The sequence below is a fragment of the Halichoerus grypus genome, chromosome 7, assembly GCF_964656455.1.
Source record: "Halichoerus grypus chromosome 7, mHalGry1.hap1.1, whole genome shotgun sequence".
Classification (NCBI taxonomy): Eukaryota; Metazoa; Chordata; class Mammalia; order Carnivora; family Phocidae; genus Halichoerus; species Halichoerus grypus.
The window spans coordinates 140,924,190-140,938,871 of NC_135718.1; the positions used below are offsets into that span (position 1 = coordinate 140,924,190).

The following is a 14,682-nucleotide window of genomic DNA, read 5'->3' on the forward strand; positions in this document are numbered from 1 at the left end:
GTGTATGACAGCACTCCTGACAAGTTTAACACATTTGTATTTGTTATGATTATTGATATATTTGGACTTTATATTTTCTATATATTTTACTTTTTATTTCCCTCTCCTTTTTTGCCTTATTTGGAAAAAGAAAGATGTTTCCTTTTTATTCTCTATATTTTGGGGAAGTTATAAACTACATTTCTTCTCTTTTGCTGTGTTATTCTTAAATAAAAATGTTGCTTAAGTTAAAATTTGAAAATATTCCACACTCTTCGAGAATAACTCAAGGACTTTTGGGGCGCCTGGGTGGCTCAGTCAGTTAAGCAGCCATCTCTTGATTTTGGCTCAGGTCATAATCTCAGGGTTCTGGAATAGAGCCCCACCTTGAGCCTCACATCAGTCTCCATGCTCAGCAGGGAGTCTGCTTGAGGATTCTCTCTCCCTCTGCCTCTACCCTGGCCCCCACTTGTGCTCTCTCTCTCTAAAATAAGTAAATAAATTTAAAAAAAGAATAATTCAAGAACTTTGGTCTCTTTAAATGCAATCATCATTGTCTTAAATGCTACTTTTTCAATAGAGTATAATTTATTTTTATTTTCTTTATTATTAACATATAATGTATTATTTGTTTCAGGGGTACAGGTCTGTGATTCATCAGTCTTACACAATACACAGTGCTCACCACAACATATACCCTCCCCAATGTCCATCACCCAGACTATAATTTTAAAAGCATTTTCAAGTTGACAGAAAAATTGAGAGACCAATACAGAGTTCCCATATACCTCCTGCCCCAACCTATTCACAGAATCCCCAACTTTCAACATCTGGCATCAGAGTAGTATATTATTATAAACTGATAAACCTAAATTGACAGATTATTAATATCCAAAGTGACAGTTTTTACATTAGTGTTTACTATATTTATGTGGGTCTATTTCTATTCCATTTCACTGATCTATTGTTTATTTTTGCCAAGACCATATTGTTTTAATTACTGTAACTTTAATGATAAGTCTTGAGGTCAGGTAGTGTCAGGAGTCTGACTTTGTCTTTCAATATTTATTGTCTTGGCTATTCTGTGTCTTGTACCTCTCACATGTGCAGAAGACATGAACAGACACTTCTCCAAAGAAGACATACAAATGGCCAACAGACACATAAAAAAATGCCCCACATCACTAGCCATCAGGGAAATACAAATCAAAACCACAATGAGATATCAGCTTACACCAGTCAGAACAGCAAAACTTAACAAGACAGGGAACAACAAATGTTGGTGATGATGTGGAGAAAGGGGAACCCTCCTACACTGTTGGTGGGAATGCAAACTGGTATAGCCACTTTGGAAAACAGTAATACAGAGGTTCCTCAAGACATTAAAAATAGAGCTATCCTATTTTTAATACCCCAAAGATACAGATGTAGTGAAAAGAAGGGGCACATGCACCCCAATGTTCATAGCAGCAATGTCCACAATAGCCAAACTGTGGAAGGAGCTGAGATGTCCTTCAACAGATGAATGGATATAGACGATGTGGTTCATATATATAATGGGATATTACTCAGCCATCAGAAAGGATGAATTCCTACCATTTGCACCGACATGGATGGAACTGGAGGGGATTATGCTAAGTGAAATAAGTCAAGCAGAGAAAGACAATTGTCATATGGTTTCACTCATATGTGGAATATAAGGAATAGTGCAGAGGACCATAGGGGAAGAGAGGGAAAACTGAATGGGAAGAAATCAGAGAGGGAGACAAACCATGAGAGACTCTGGACTCCAGAAAACAAACTGAGGGTTGCAGAAGGGAGGGGGTGGAGGGAAGGGGTAACCAGGTGATGGGTATTAAGGAGGGCACATGACATGATGAGCACTGGGTGCTATATGCAACTAATGAATCACTGAACACTACATCAAAAACTAATGATGTACTATATGTTGACTAATTGAACTTAATTTAAAAAAAAAAAGAAATAATGTGTGGATATCCACAAAATAACTTTCTATGATTTTGATTAGGATTACATTGAAGCTATAGATAAATGTAGGAAGAACAGACATCTTGACAATATGGAGTCCTCCTGTGTATGAACATGGGATAACTAGTGCAAGGATTAATAATAATAATATCACCATGTGCCAGAGAGGAAATGAAATTCTAGGCCTTGACTCACTAAATGTACAACTAAAATAGATTCTATAATATGAACTGTCTGAATGCTAGTTACATAAAAAAATTAATTCACTAGTATTTACAAGATTAGAGTATAAAGTGAAATATATTTAGAGTAAGATCTTTCTGTGAGCAAACAAAAAACATTACTGGGAAAGCTTGATGTGTAATAAAAATATGACTCAAGTTAGTCATGATGACTCATACTTTTGGACTGTAGTGCTCTAAAGGAACACACTTTCTAAAATAACAGGAAATATTAATTTACATAATAAGCACTGTAGAGTGTGATGTTGGCACCATTCAAATTATTGAATGGTAGAAGGGCCTATTATACAAAATGTTTTAAGCTGGCTCTGTTATTTATAATACTAACAAAAATGCATACTGATAGCTTGATTGTAGTTAATTCATAAAAGCCATGATTAATGCTATAAAAGGGTCACAAATCAGAGCCAAAGAATAAGAGAAGTATTCATGGTTACTAATAAATTGCTCTGTGAACACTTGGCCACCCTTTCAGGTAATGATGTCACAAAATGATGAAAGAATAGCTAAGTAGCCAACAAAGTGCCGGTGTTTGGCGGAGGGACTGGTGATTGCATCACTCTTAGCCAAGAGCCCCTGAAAGATGAACATAACTAAAGGATTATGGAAATTAAAGGAAAATGAAAATGAAAAATCATAAAGATGCAGGTTTCAACTGATAACACATTCCTTAAAGCTAGGTTCTATCAACACTTGAATTCTTAGAATAGGTAAAGAGAAGAGGAGGAGTAATGGGTATACCGTAACTATGCAACCATGTTAGTTGACGTATAATATACACACCTAAGCCTCCAATTCCTAGGTTGTATTCTGTATCTAAGACTTGAAGCATACTTTTTGATAGTTATAATGGAATTCTTGAGCAGGTGAACCAGAGATACATTATTACAATAAACCTAATAGCACAAGTAGTTAGGAAATTATTTAAAAAAAAAAAAAAAAAAAAAAGGCGAGGGGACTAGCAGTGGGGAGGGGAGGAGTTTTAGAAACCTATGTACCAAAAGAATGCATGCTGTATAACTCCATGATATAAAATTTTAGAACAGGCAAAACAAATCTATAGTGACAGAAGGCAGATTGGTGGTTTCCTGGGATTGAAGTTTGGGGAGGAGGCATTGACTGCAGAGGAGTACAAGAGAATATTTGGAGACAAAAATATTCCAATCCTGAATATAGAGATGATCACACAAGAGTATATATTTGCTAATACTCATCAAACTATACATTTTTAAATGGGTACATTTTATTGTGTGCAAATCATTTCAGGAAAGTTGCTTAAAAAGAAAAATCACTAGTTTTGCAAGACATTATCATGGTTCAAATTGAGAAAAGGGTACAAGAAATCTGTATTATTTCATACAACTGTACATGAATTTACAATTATCTCAAAATAAAAAATTCACTTAAATTTTAAAATACATGTATACAAGTAACAGTGATTATCTGTTATCCAAAAATTAATTATTTAAAGAATATATGTGTTTCTTATCAAATGATTCACAAAGAGTGAAATGCCATGTAATCCTGAATTCTGCTTTGAAACATTCAATTCTGCTTGAAAGTTACTGAATAGCATATAGTCTTTTGGGATTTGTTTTGCTCTCGATGAATCCTAAAGTGGAACCAGTAAATTATTCACGGTTTCAGTCATTTCTAGAGAAGAAATGTCACAAATACTCTAAAATTATTCTCTATTAATGAAATATGCAATTATCATTTATGGTATGCACCATACATTAATATGGTGTGTACATACTTACAACTGCCAATACAATACCAAAATATGTCAGAGTTCCTATGCAGTAGCACTGAGGAGAATCACTGAGCCCCTCCAAGGTAGATGTTTTAGGTATCACAAAATACAATGAAATATTTAAGAAAAAAGTAAGTGTGGCTTGAGGTGTAACTCAGGATCAGTGGGGTCTTCAGTAAGTTTTTCTTAAGGGTTTTTGTTTTGTTCGTTTTTAATTTTATGACTGGATAAAAGAAATAGGATATACCAATGGAGTTATGAATTAGTCAGTCTTGCTATTCCCAGAATAATTAATCATGTATTCTAGCTCTTAGTGTAAGTCTTAATCTATTAAGAGGGCCAGGTATTAACATAAGTGAGGTCACCCAGATATAAGACTACAGATAGTAGTGAATATGGTAGTAAACCAAAGAGTGATACTGCTCCAAAGAGGGTAATTGTTACCTTGCGTTAGGCTGTCATGGGGAAACGTAGGCATAGTGTTGGATTGTTTTCTGATTAATATAAGCCAGAGATGCAGGAGGAGGAGGGAGGAATAGGAGGAGGAGGCGAAGGGAAATTTTTTTTTTTGGAAACTGAATAACAAACTATTTAAACACTGTTCCCACCTGTGGACCACCAGTTTGTGACAGCAACTTTATAAACTAAAGAATGCTTTATGTAGAAAATTCCCTGGAATGGCTATGTATCAGAACTTGCTTCTGAATTTACCATTCTATTCCTTTCTCCCAACTTCATTCATTTTCACTTCCGCTAAGAACACTTTCTTATAGAACTGCCAATTGCCAAGAACTGGCATATTCTCAAGGCTTACGTTTTCATCTGTTTGCCAAATGGCTGTAATGCAATTCACAAAAGCCCTGTTTATTGAGTAATATTATTAATGGTTAGCATAATACTGTGAAATTGAAGACATTCTTTTTGGATTATGTCCAGATCTTTAAAAAGAACATTGGTTCCAATAGAAAATGGGTGGCTTATATTCAAACTTATTATTTTAAAAAGTAGAACAATGTGAAAAGAATTTGAATAAGTATATTTTCAAATTATTATAAGATACATTTTTCAAACCAACACCAAAGAAATACAAACAATTATAAGAACATATTATGAGCAACTCTATGCCAGCAAATTAGATAACCTGGAAGTAATGGATGCATTCCTAGAGATGTATCAACTACCAAAACTGAACCAGGAAGAAATAGAAAACCTGAACAGACCTATAACCACTAAGGAAATTGAAGCAGTCATCAAAAATCTCCCAAAACACAAAAGCCCAGGGCCAGATGGCTTCCCAGGGGAATTCTACCAAACATTTCAAGAAGAATTAATACCTATCCTTCTGAAACTGTTCCAAAAAATAGAAATGGAAGGAAAACTTCCAAACTCATTTTATGAGGCCAGCATTACCTTGATCCCAAAACCAGACAAAGACCCCATCAAAAAGGAGAATTACAGACCAATATCCCTGATGAACATGGATGCAAAAATTCTCACCAAAATACTAGCCAATAGGATCCAACAGTACATTAAAAGGATTATTCACCACGACCAAGTGGGATTTATCCCTGGGCTGCAAGGTTGGTTCAACATCCGCAAATCAATCAACGTGATACAATACATTAACAAAAGAAAGAACAAGAATCATATGATCCTCTCAATAGATGCAGAAAAAGCATTTGACAAAGTACAGCATCCTTTCTTGATCAAAACTCTTCAGAGTATAGGGATAGAGGGTACATACCTCAATATCATAAAAGCCATCTATGAAAAACCTACAGCGAATATCATTCTCAATGGGGAAAAACTGAGAGCTTTCCCCCTAAGGTCAGGAATGCGGCAGGGATGTCCACTATCACCACTGCTATTCAACATAGTATTGGAAGTCCTAGCCACAGCAATCAGACAACAAAAAGAAATCAAAGGCATCCAAATTGGCAAAGAAGAAGTCAAACTCTCACTCTTTGCAGATGATATGATACTTTATGTGGAAAATCCCAAAGACTCCACCCCAAAACTGCTAGAACTCATACAGGAATTCAGTCAAGTGGCAGGATATAAAATCAATGCACAGAAGTCAGTGGCATTCCTATACACCAACAACAAGTCAGAAGAAAGAGAAATTAAGGAGTCGATCCCATTTACAATTGCACCCAAAACCATAAGATACCTAGGAATAAATCTAACCAAAGAGGCAAAGGATCTGTACTCAGAAAACTATAAAATACTCATGAAAGAAATCGAGGAAGACACAAAGAAATGGAAAAACGTTCCATGCTCATGGATTGGAAGAACAAATATTGTGAAGATGTCAATGCTACCTAGAGCAATCTACACATTCAATGCAATCCCCATCAAAATACCATCCACTTTCTTCAAAGAAATGGAACAAATAATCCTAAAATTTGTATGGAACCAGAAAAGACCCCGCATAGCCAGAGGAATGTTGAAAAAGAAAAGCAAAGCTGGCGGCATCACAATTCCAGACTTCCAGCTCTACTACAAAGCTGTCATCATCAAGACAGTATGATACTGGCACAAAAACAGACACATAGATCAATGGAACAGAATAGAGAGCCCAGAAATGGACCCTCAACTATATGGTCAACTAATCTTTGACAAAGCAGGAAAGAATGTCCAATGGAAAAAAGACAGTCTCTTCAACAAATGGTGTTGGGAAAATTGGATAGCCACATGCAGAAGAATGAAACTGGACCATTTCCTTACACCACACACAAAAATAGACTCCAAATGGTTGAAAGACCTCAATGTGAGACAGGAGTCCATCAAAATCCTAAAGGAGAACACAGGCAGCAACCTCTTCGACCTCAGCCGCAGCAACTTCTTCCTAGAAACATCGCCAAAGGCAAGGGAAGCAAGGGCAAAAATGAGCTATTGGGACTTCATCAAGATAAAAAGCTTTTGCACAGCAAAGGAAACAGTCAACAAAACCAAAAGACAACTGACAGAATGGGAGAAGATATTTGCAAATGACATATCAGATAAAGGGCTAGTATCCAAAATCTATAAAGAACTCATCAAACTCAACACCAAAAGAACAAAGAATCCAATCAAGAAATGGGCAGAAGACATGAACAGACATTTTTGCAAAGAAGACATCCAAATGGCCAACAGACACATGAAAAAGTGTTCAATATCGCTCGGCATCAGGGAAATCCAAATCAAAACCTCAATGAGATACCACCTCACACCAGTCAGAATGGCTAAAATTAACAAGTCAGGAAATGACAGATGTTGGCGGGGATGCGGAGAAAGGGGAACCCTCCTACACTGTTGGTGGGAATGCAAGCTGGTGTAGCCACTCTGGAAAACAGTATGGAGGTTCCTCAAAAAGTTGAAAATAGAGCTACCATATGATCCAGCAATTGCACTACTGGGTATTTACCCCAAAGATACAAAAGTAGGGACCCGAAAGGCTACGTGCACCCCGATGTTTATAGCAGCAATGTCCACAATAGCCAAACTGTGGAAAAAGCCAAGATGTCCATCAACAGATGAATGGATAAAGAAGATGTGGTATATACATACAATGGAATATTATGCAGCCATCAAAAGGAATAAGATCTTGCCATTTGCAACGACGTGGATGGAACTGGAGGGTATTATGCTGAGCAAAATAAGTCAAACAGAGAAAGACATGTATCATATGACCTCACTGATATGAGGAATTCTTAATCTCAGGAAACAAACTGAGGGTTGCTGGAGTGCGGGGTGGGGTGGGAGGGATGGGGTGACTGGGTGATGGACACTGGGGAGGGTATGTGTTCTGGTAAGCGCTGTGAATTGTACAAGACTGTTGAATCTCAGATCTGTACCTCTGAAACAAATAATGCAATATATGTTAAGAAAGAAAAAAAGAAGAAGAATGTAGCAGGAGGGGAAGAATGAAGGGGGGGAAATCGGAGGGGGAGAAGAACCATGAGAGACAATGGACTCTGAAAAACAAACTGAGGGTTCTGGGGGGGGGGTTGGGAGGATGGGTTAGCCTGGTGATGGGTATTGAGGAGGGCACGTTCTGCATGGAGCACTGGGTGTTATGCACAAACAATGAATCATGGAACACTATATCTAAAACTAATGATGTAATGTATGGGGATTAACATAACAGTAAAAAAATTAAAAAAAAAAAAAAAGATACATTTTTCAGATATGTAAGTCCCACATGTATTAAAATACTTTGAATAATAACAATAAGAGAATGTCATACTTATGAATGCTTTATAAAATCATTTCTCATTTTCAACACATTATTGGAAATATCATAGGACTGAGAAATCATTCAACAGTCTATTGACTTTTTCCCTTCAACTACACTTGCCAAACTTTGCTAAGTGAATGATATTTGTTGCTTTTTTATTTATGGCTAAATTCATAAATTATCAAAATATGTCAAGGAAGAAAATAACAAAAAAGTCAACTTTTTACCTTTGTTTCTAAAAGACGCTTAATGTCTAAATAAGAAGCATTAAAATGTATTCTCAACCTAAATTATAGTTAATTATTTTGCTAGTTCATAATCCAACAGTCACCACCTGAGACCAAGCCTGAAAATCCCAACTTGACTTCTGAAACCAATCATGAGCCTTGATTCATTTAATGGCTCTATTTTTAAGGGGAAGCATGAAATCATCCAAGAATCATAAAATATCAATCACTCAACTGTGAGCAATTAGAGAGAGAGAAAGAGGAAAAAATGGGATGGGATATCAAAAGGAAAAGGGAGATGGGTGTAGGGTTTGAGGGGATGAGAACTAACTAGTCAAAACAAAGCCAGAGGAGCTCAGGAAACAATATATCATATGAAAGCATCACCCAGTCCTTAATTTGCATATACCGTATAGATTCAGATCAAGGTGCCTTACTAAATTCATCCCAGAGTGTTTTTTAACTGAGCTCTTGGTGAGTTTGGGGAGGAGGGGTGAGCTTAATAAAAGATATTACTGATTGCAAGGAAAAGGGAAGTGTCTATTTTAAAGAATCAAAAGGAGAAGACACTAGGAAAAATAAAATAAAATGTCACTTTAACTTTAAAATCAAGAACAAATCAAAATGGCAAAAACTTAAACACACAATTATGGCTAAATAAAGAGTGAATCAATCAAGTTCATCCAATTAATTTCCTTTCTGGGACAATATGATAAGCCACACAATCAAACATACTAAAATCAATGCTTTTTAAAAAGATTTTTTTTCTCATGATACTTTAATCAGACCAAATTCAAAGCCTCTCGATGTTAGAAATCCAAAAAAATGTAAAAGATTCCTCCCTTCAAAGCAATTATCAACCAGTGATGAAGACTAAACGTATAAATTAAAAGATCAGCAATATAAAGCAATGATCTGGAGAGTAAGTTCAAAGGAACATCTGAATTAGAACATAAAAGTTTTGGCTTGAGCACATAGAAAGAAAGAAAGCTATAACCAAATCAAAGACTGAGTTGAAACTGAGGGCCAGGACTACATCCTAAATGTGCTAGAGGAAGTCTGCATTGTAGATAATATTCTTGCTACTGAACTATATGCACTAATGTTGTCACTGGAAACAAATTAGATCAGATTAAGAATCTCAGAAGACAGAAATGGAGTTCCTAAAATCTTGATAGATGGTTTTTTAAAAACAAGATGTTCCATGATATCTTTAAAAAAAGCGACAGAGAAAAGTGAAGTGACTAATTAAACACACATACAGGGCAAGGCTTAGGAGACAAGTCAAGTAGGAATCTATGAGACTGTGCTACATTGTGAGGTTAATAAAAGAAATCACTGATTGCAAGGAAAGAGAAATATGAGTCTCAAAGAATCAAAAGAAGAAAACACCAGAAAAAATATAATAAGTATCACTTTAAATTTAAAATCAAGAACCAATCAAGTTGGGAAAAAATTAAACACACAATTATGGCTGAATAAGAATGAATCAATCAAGTTCATCCAATTAATTAGTCCTTACACTGTAAACAATTTTAAATATGTATATGACAAAATATGTCAATAATTTTCTTCATGGCTCTGATACGTTTCTTTGTTTCTATTTGTATTTGTTTTGCTTATAAAGTCCCTAGCTTTAGATTTAGAAATTTTATTTTAATCCTTACTTTAATAGATTTACAATTATTTTTACATTTAAGTCTTTAAGTCACCTTCTTACTTCTATACATGCCATGAAGTAGGGCCTTAACTTTTTTTTTCCAAATTGACATCAATTGCCTTAAATATCACTTACCAAAGACTCCATACTATTTATTTTTTATTACTGGTATGATTGTTACTGCTGCTGTACTTGCTTTCATATCAGCTGTTACTGATGTTGATGCTGGATATTTCTATAAATGAATACCTCTCAATTTCTTTTCCATTTACCCCTTTTTCTTAAAGATGTGGCTAAATCTCTACTTCAACTATGAAACTTCCCCTGACCACCATAGACAAACAAAAGTAACATAATCTCTGAGTCATTTTACTATAGATTTTCAAATTAATTAAAATTACTGATATCAGCAATGAATTCAACTTAATTGCCACAAATTCATAAAGATCTCTCTGCATCAAAAGAGCAAAGACTCTTATGCTGCATAGACACCTTTGTATAAATACTCTTTAGATGCTGGATTCAGACCCTTATTTTTAGTGCCATTCTATCCAGACACCTTAAAAATTGTTTAATAAAACATGAAAATGCTGATGAAACAAAGACAAAAAAGTAAAATAAAACCCCAAGTTTCAATCTTAGGTGTTATTTTTCTGATAGAGTTTATTTTTAAAAATGACATTTTCATCTTTTTGATGGCTTTTCTTTTTTCTACCAAAAATTTCCTGAAATAATTGATATTTCAGGCTCATATCTATTTATTTTTATTCATACCCAGAAGGTAGACCAAAATTAAGTTTAAAAAATTTATATTCGCCATTTCACCACCTCCCTCTCTCCTCCCCCACTTTTTTTTTTTTTTTAAGATTTTCATGCATCTAACGAGAACTCACATGAAGTCCTTGGGTGAAGCTTTCCAGAGAGCAGAGGCATCGATAGGGCTGGCTTGTTGTGTCACATTTATCAGCATGACCATAGCACTGACATCTGCGAACAGGAACATCAGACAACTCCTAAGTCAACTCAACTATGAATATATTTAAGGGCCTGTGAATATATCCACTGGGTGGATCCAAAAAGGAAGTCAAGTATGCTAATCAACACAAAATTCAGTTTCTCGTTTATCATATAGATGTTCATGAAAGTTTTTAATTAATCCTAAAGTATTGGATAAAGTGTCATCAATATCCAAATCACATTGTTCTGAGAAGGTAATTTTCAAGCCTCCCTGGGAAAGGAGTCGAGGGTTGTTAAAACTTATATCAACTATGTGGCAAACTTGCCAGGAAAGGCATTTACTGAAACTGTTAGAGACACAATTAAAACTATAAAGTTTAAAATAAACTGCAGAATGAAATTAACATATTTCAATTATTTGGGTTTTTTTTCCCCAAAATTAGATGGTGAATATTTAATAGTATTATTATTTACATTACGCTATTACTAAACAAACAATACTTATTTGGTATTCTGGTCTGTTTTTAAAGATGTACTTTATTTACAGAGCATATCACTCTTCTAGCACAACTTGATTCTAAATATAATCTATATGTACCATTTCCATAACAGAGAATATCCCCAGCTAACCATGTTTTGATATTGTGTGAGCAGTGTTCTCAATTATAGTCAGATGTTTATAAATTATTTAGGGAATATTAGATTTTTCTTCCTAGGAAGACAAATATCCCCCATATAATTGTGAATTGTGAACTCGGGGAGACCAAGTCCCATACTTACAAACTAGCTGGTAGTATAGTTGTAACTTGAAATCTAGTTCCTGCTCTCCGATTTCAAGAATACTTGAAAATTATGTTCTAGAAAAAACCTAGCAAAACATTTGGTAAATTATTTCCAAGCCCGATTCAGGGTATCATACCTTCTAAACCCAATTTTAACATTTGAAAATTGATTCTATAACAATGTGGTCTTACATACAGAAAAGAATTACATACAGATCTTTCCAAAAAATCTTAGAGTAAGAAACCATTTCAAAATGTGAAACTTGGAATCTGGCTTGCTCTAAATCTTAATGTATTTTTAAATAAGTATGGCAAAAATCTCATTGAAAACAAAACTCATAGTGAAAAGGACACTGCAATCAAAGCTTGGTAATGAACGTTACCTCCCAGTGATGGTGATTTCGTCGACTGCATAGTATCTGTGCCTGAGGCTGACAGGAGTCTCAGTTGTATAGTACTGTCCCTGAAAATGAAGTCTTATTTGTGTGGCTTTTACAAACTCTTGAAGAGATGGGGTGTTATAAAAGTCATTGTAGCCAGGCCGATGATTTGGTCCAGGTGTTAGGATGCTAAATGTGACGTTACCATGGGAATATGGAGTAAAACTGTTGATGAAAGAAATCTGAAGTCATGAAAAGCTATTCATATTTTTAACGAAGCAGAGTCACAACTTTGAGACATTACTACCCAATATTAGTAACAGCTTAAATTCTCCATTCTGGGAAAACAAACATATCTCAGATATTTCATGTGCAAACAATATAATTGCATCATAGAAAAGTTTAGTAAAACATTTCCTTGAGGGCATACTAAAATTATATTAATATAGATAACTTGCTAAAACAATCTGAAAATCAGATTATAAAGCCCAAATGAGACTATAAACAAGAGATACTCTCAAATCTTTTATGAGAACTTTAAATGCAATTTTAAACTCAAGTTGTGGGGGAGTCTTAGAAGAATCTGCCTCAAGAAGGTTGGTGGTGGAGGGAAGTCTCTTCCAGCCTAATGAGTTAGTCTACATGTTGCTTATTATCAACCCATTAGTCTATTAAAATGAACTCCTTCAAATATAATTATTTGTTAAATATTCATACGTGGAAAGCTGAAGACAGTTGACAGAATCAGGATTTTCCAATTTTCCATTATTTTCCATTCCAAAAGCTCTGCAATTTCTAGCAAAAAATTGCCAGTCCTCCCAATCTAGGCTGTCCTCCTTCTTCCTTTGAATCCTTATTGCTGTTGGTTGTGGACTAAGGAATTGAATGATAATATAAAACACCTGAAAATGGATAAGTTAATCATTGTCTTTAAAGTTTGACCCATCAGTATAAATCAAACCAGGGACTTGTTAGTTTCAAATATAATAGCTTACTTCCTCATAATGATAATTATCAAATATTTATCAGACATCCAGAGACTTCATAGCCCTATAGTAAAAGTAACACATTCTACAATTGCATATCCATCCCTTCTCAAGGATTTTATAAATTAAGTGCAAATTAATATTAAGTTTGATATAAAGACATGGAAAAAGAACCTTACTTCCATGACATAATTGTTATATATGTTCTTCTTAAGTAGTTAGCTAGAATAAGCACCTCAGTTTTTATTAATTTGTACTACTTAATAATAAAAAGAATTAATTTTTGATATCTTATATGATTTCATACAAATATCTAAAAAAATAGGCCCTTCATATTTTCTTTTAGATATTTTTATTTCATATATTATTATACACTACTTTAGTGAAGTAATGTTCAATCGCCTAATTCACCTTGTAGTAGATTGAATTTCATCCCCAAATATGTACGTTCAAGTACTAACTCCTGGTACCTGTGAATGTGACCTTTGGAAATAGGGTATTTGCAGATGTAACTGAGTTAAGGATCTGAATATGAAATCATCCTGGATGAAGGCTGGGCCTTACAACAGAACGAGGAAAAAGAACTGACACAGAGAAACAAGGAGGAAGGTCCCTGCAAATAGAAGCAGAGATGGGAGTTATGTAGCCATAAACCAAGGAACACCAGGAGCCACCAGAACCTGGAAGAAGCAAGGAAGGATTCTGCACTAGAGCCTCTGGAGGGAGAATAGCCTTGCCAATACTTTCATTTTGTACTTCTGATCTTCAGAACTGTGAGCGAATATATTTCTGTTGTTTTAAGCCATTAAATTAGTGGTGATTGGTTGTGGCAGTTACAGGAAACTAATATACCCCATTATTTCAAATTACCTGATACTGTCCATTTTCCAAATCTATTGAAATAGTCACTCCTTGATGAAGCTGGGTAATATTGGTAAACACTTGTGAAACCCAGGAAGTACCAATATCATTATCATTGACAAAAGAAAGAGGATGGGCTTCAGGATTCAGCCGTAACACCCTATCAGTGGTGGTATCTTCTGCGTCATTAGGAATGCAGTACCGCTGTCCCAAAGGATGGACCCTAGGGTGGCTGCCAGGGCAGCGGCAATGTGACTGGATATGCAATCTGAACAGATCTCCAGAAAAAACTTCCAGAATCTCCCTGTTGGTGTAAGAAACAGACTATAAGGACAAATAGCTCAGCAGTAATAGAACTTCCAAGGGTTGTTACAAATGAATATCACTATGTTAATGCTTTGATGACTTTCCATTTAATTTTAATTATTTTCTAAACAGGACATAAAATCAAACTCATTCCTGGCCAAACAAGCATACTCATAAAATGGATATTAGAAACAGTAAGTTCTTAAGCGTTTATTTTTACATTGAGAAGCGTGGGCGAGCCCTTGTCTGATTATTGAGATATTTATTTACCTATCATAATGTTTTATTGTACCTATTTGTGATGAAAAAGAAAGGTAACATTCATTCAGGCTGTTAAACTG

General features: G+C 35.0%; 1 protein-coding gene across 1 annotated transcript in view; it reads right to left on the minus strand.

The window, feature by feature from the left end:
- The window catches only part of USH2A (usherin), a 687,474-nt gene that overhangs the window by 601,434 nt on the left and 71,358 nt on the right, over positions 1–14,682 (minus strand). The window contains exons 5-8 of the mRNA XM_078078672.1: positions 14,045–14,339; positions 12,906–13,090; positions 12,192–12,413; positions 10,963–11,056 (exon numbers count right to left, since the gene is read on the minus strand). Of these exons, the coding sequence (XP_077934798.1) occupies positions 10,963–11,056; positions 12,192–12,413; positions 12,906–13,090; positions 14,045–14,339 (796 nt within the window). The remainder of the gene's footprint in view (positions 1–10,962; positions 11,057–12,191; positions 12,414–12,905; positions 13,091–14,044; positions 14,340–14,682) is intronic.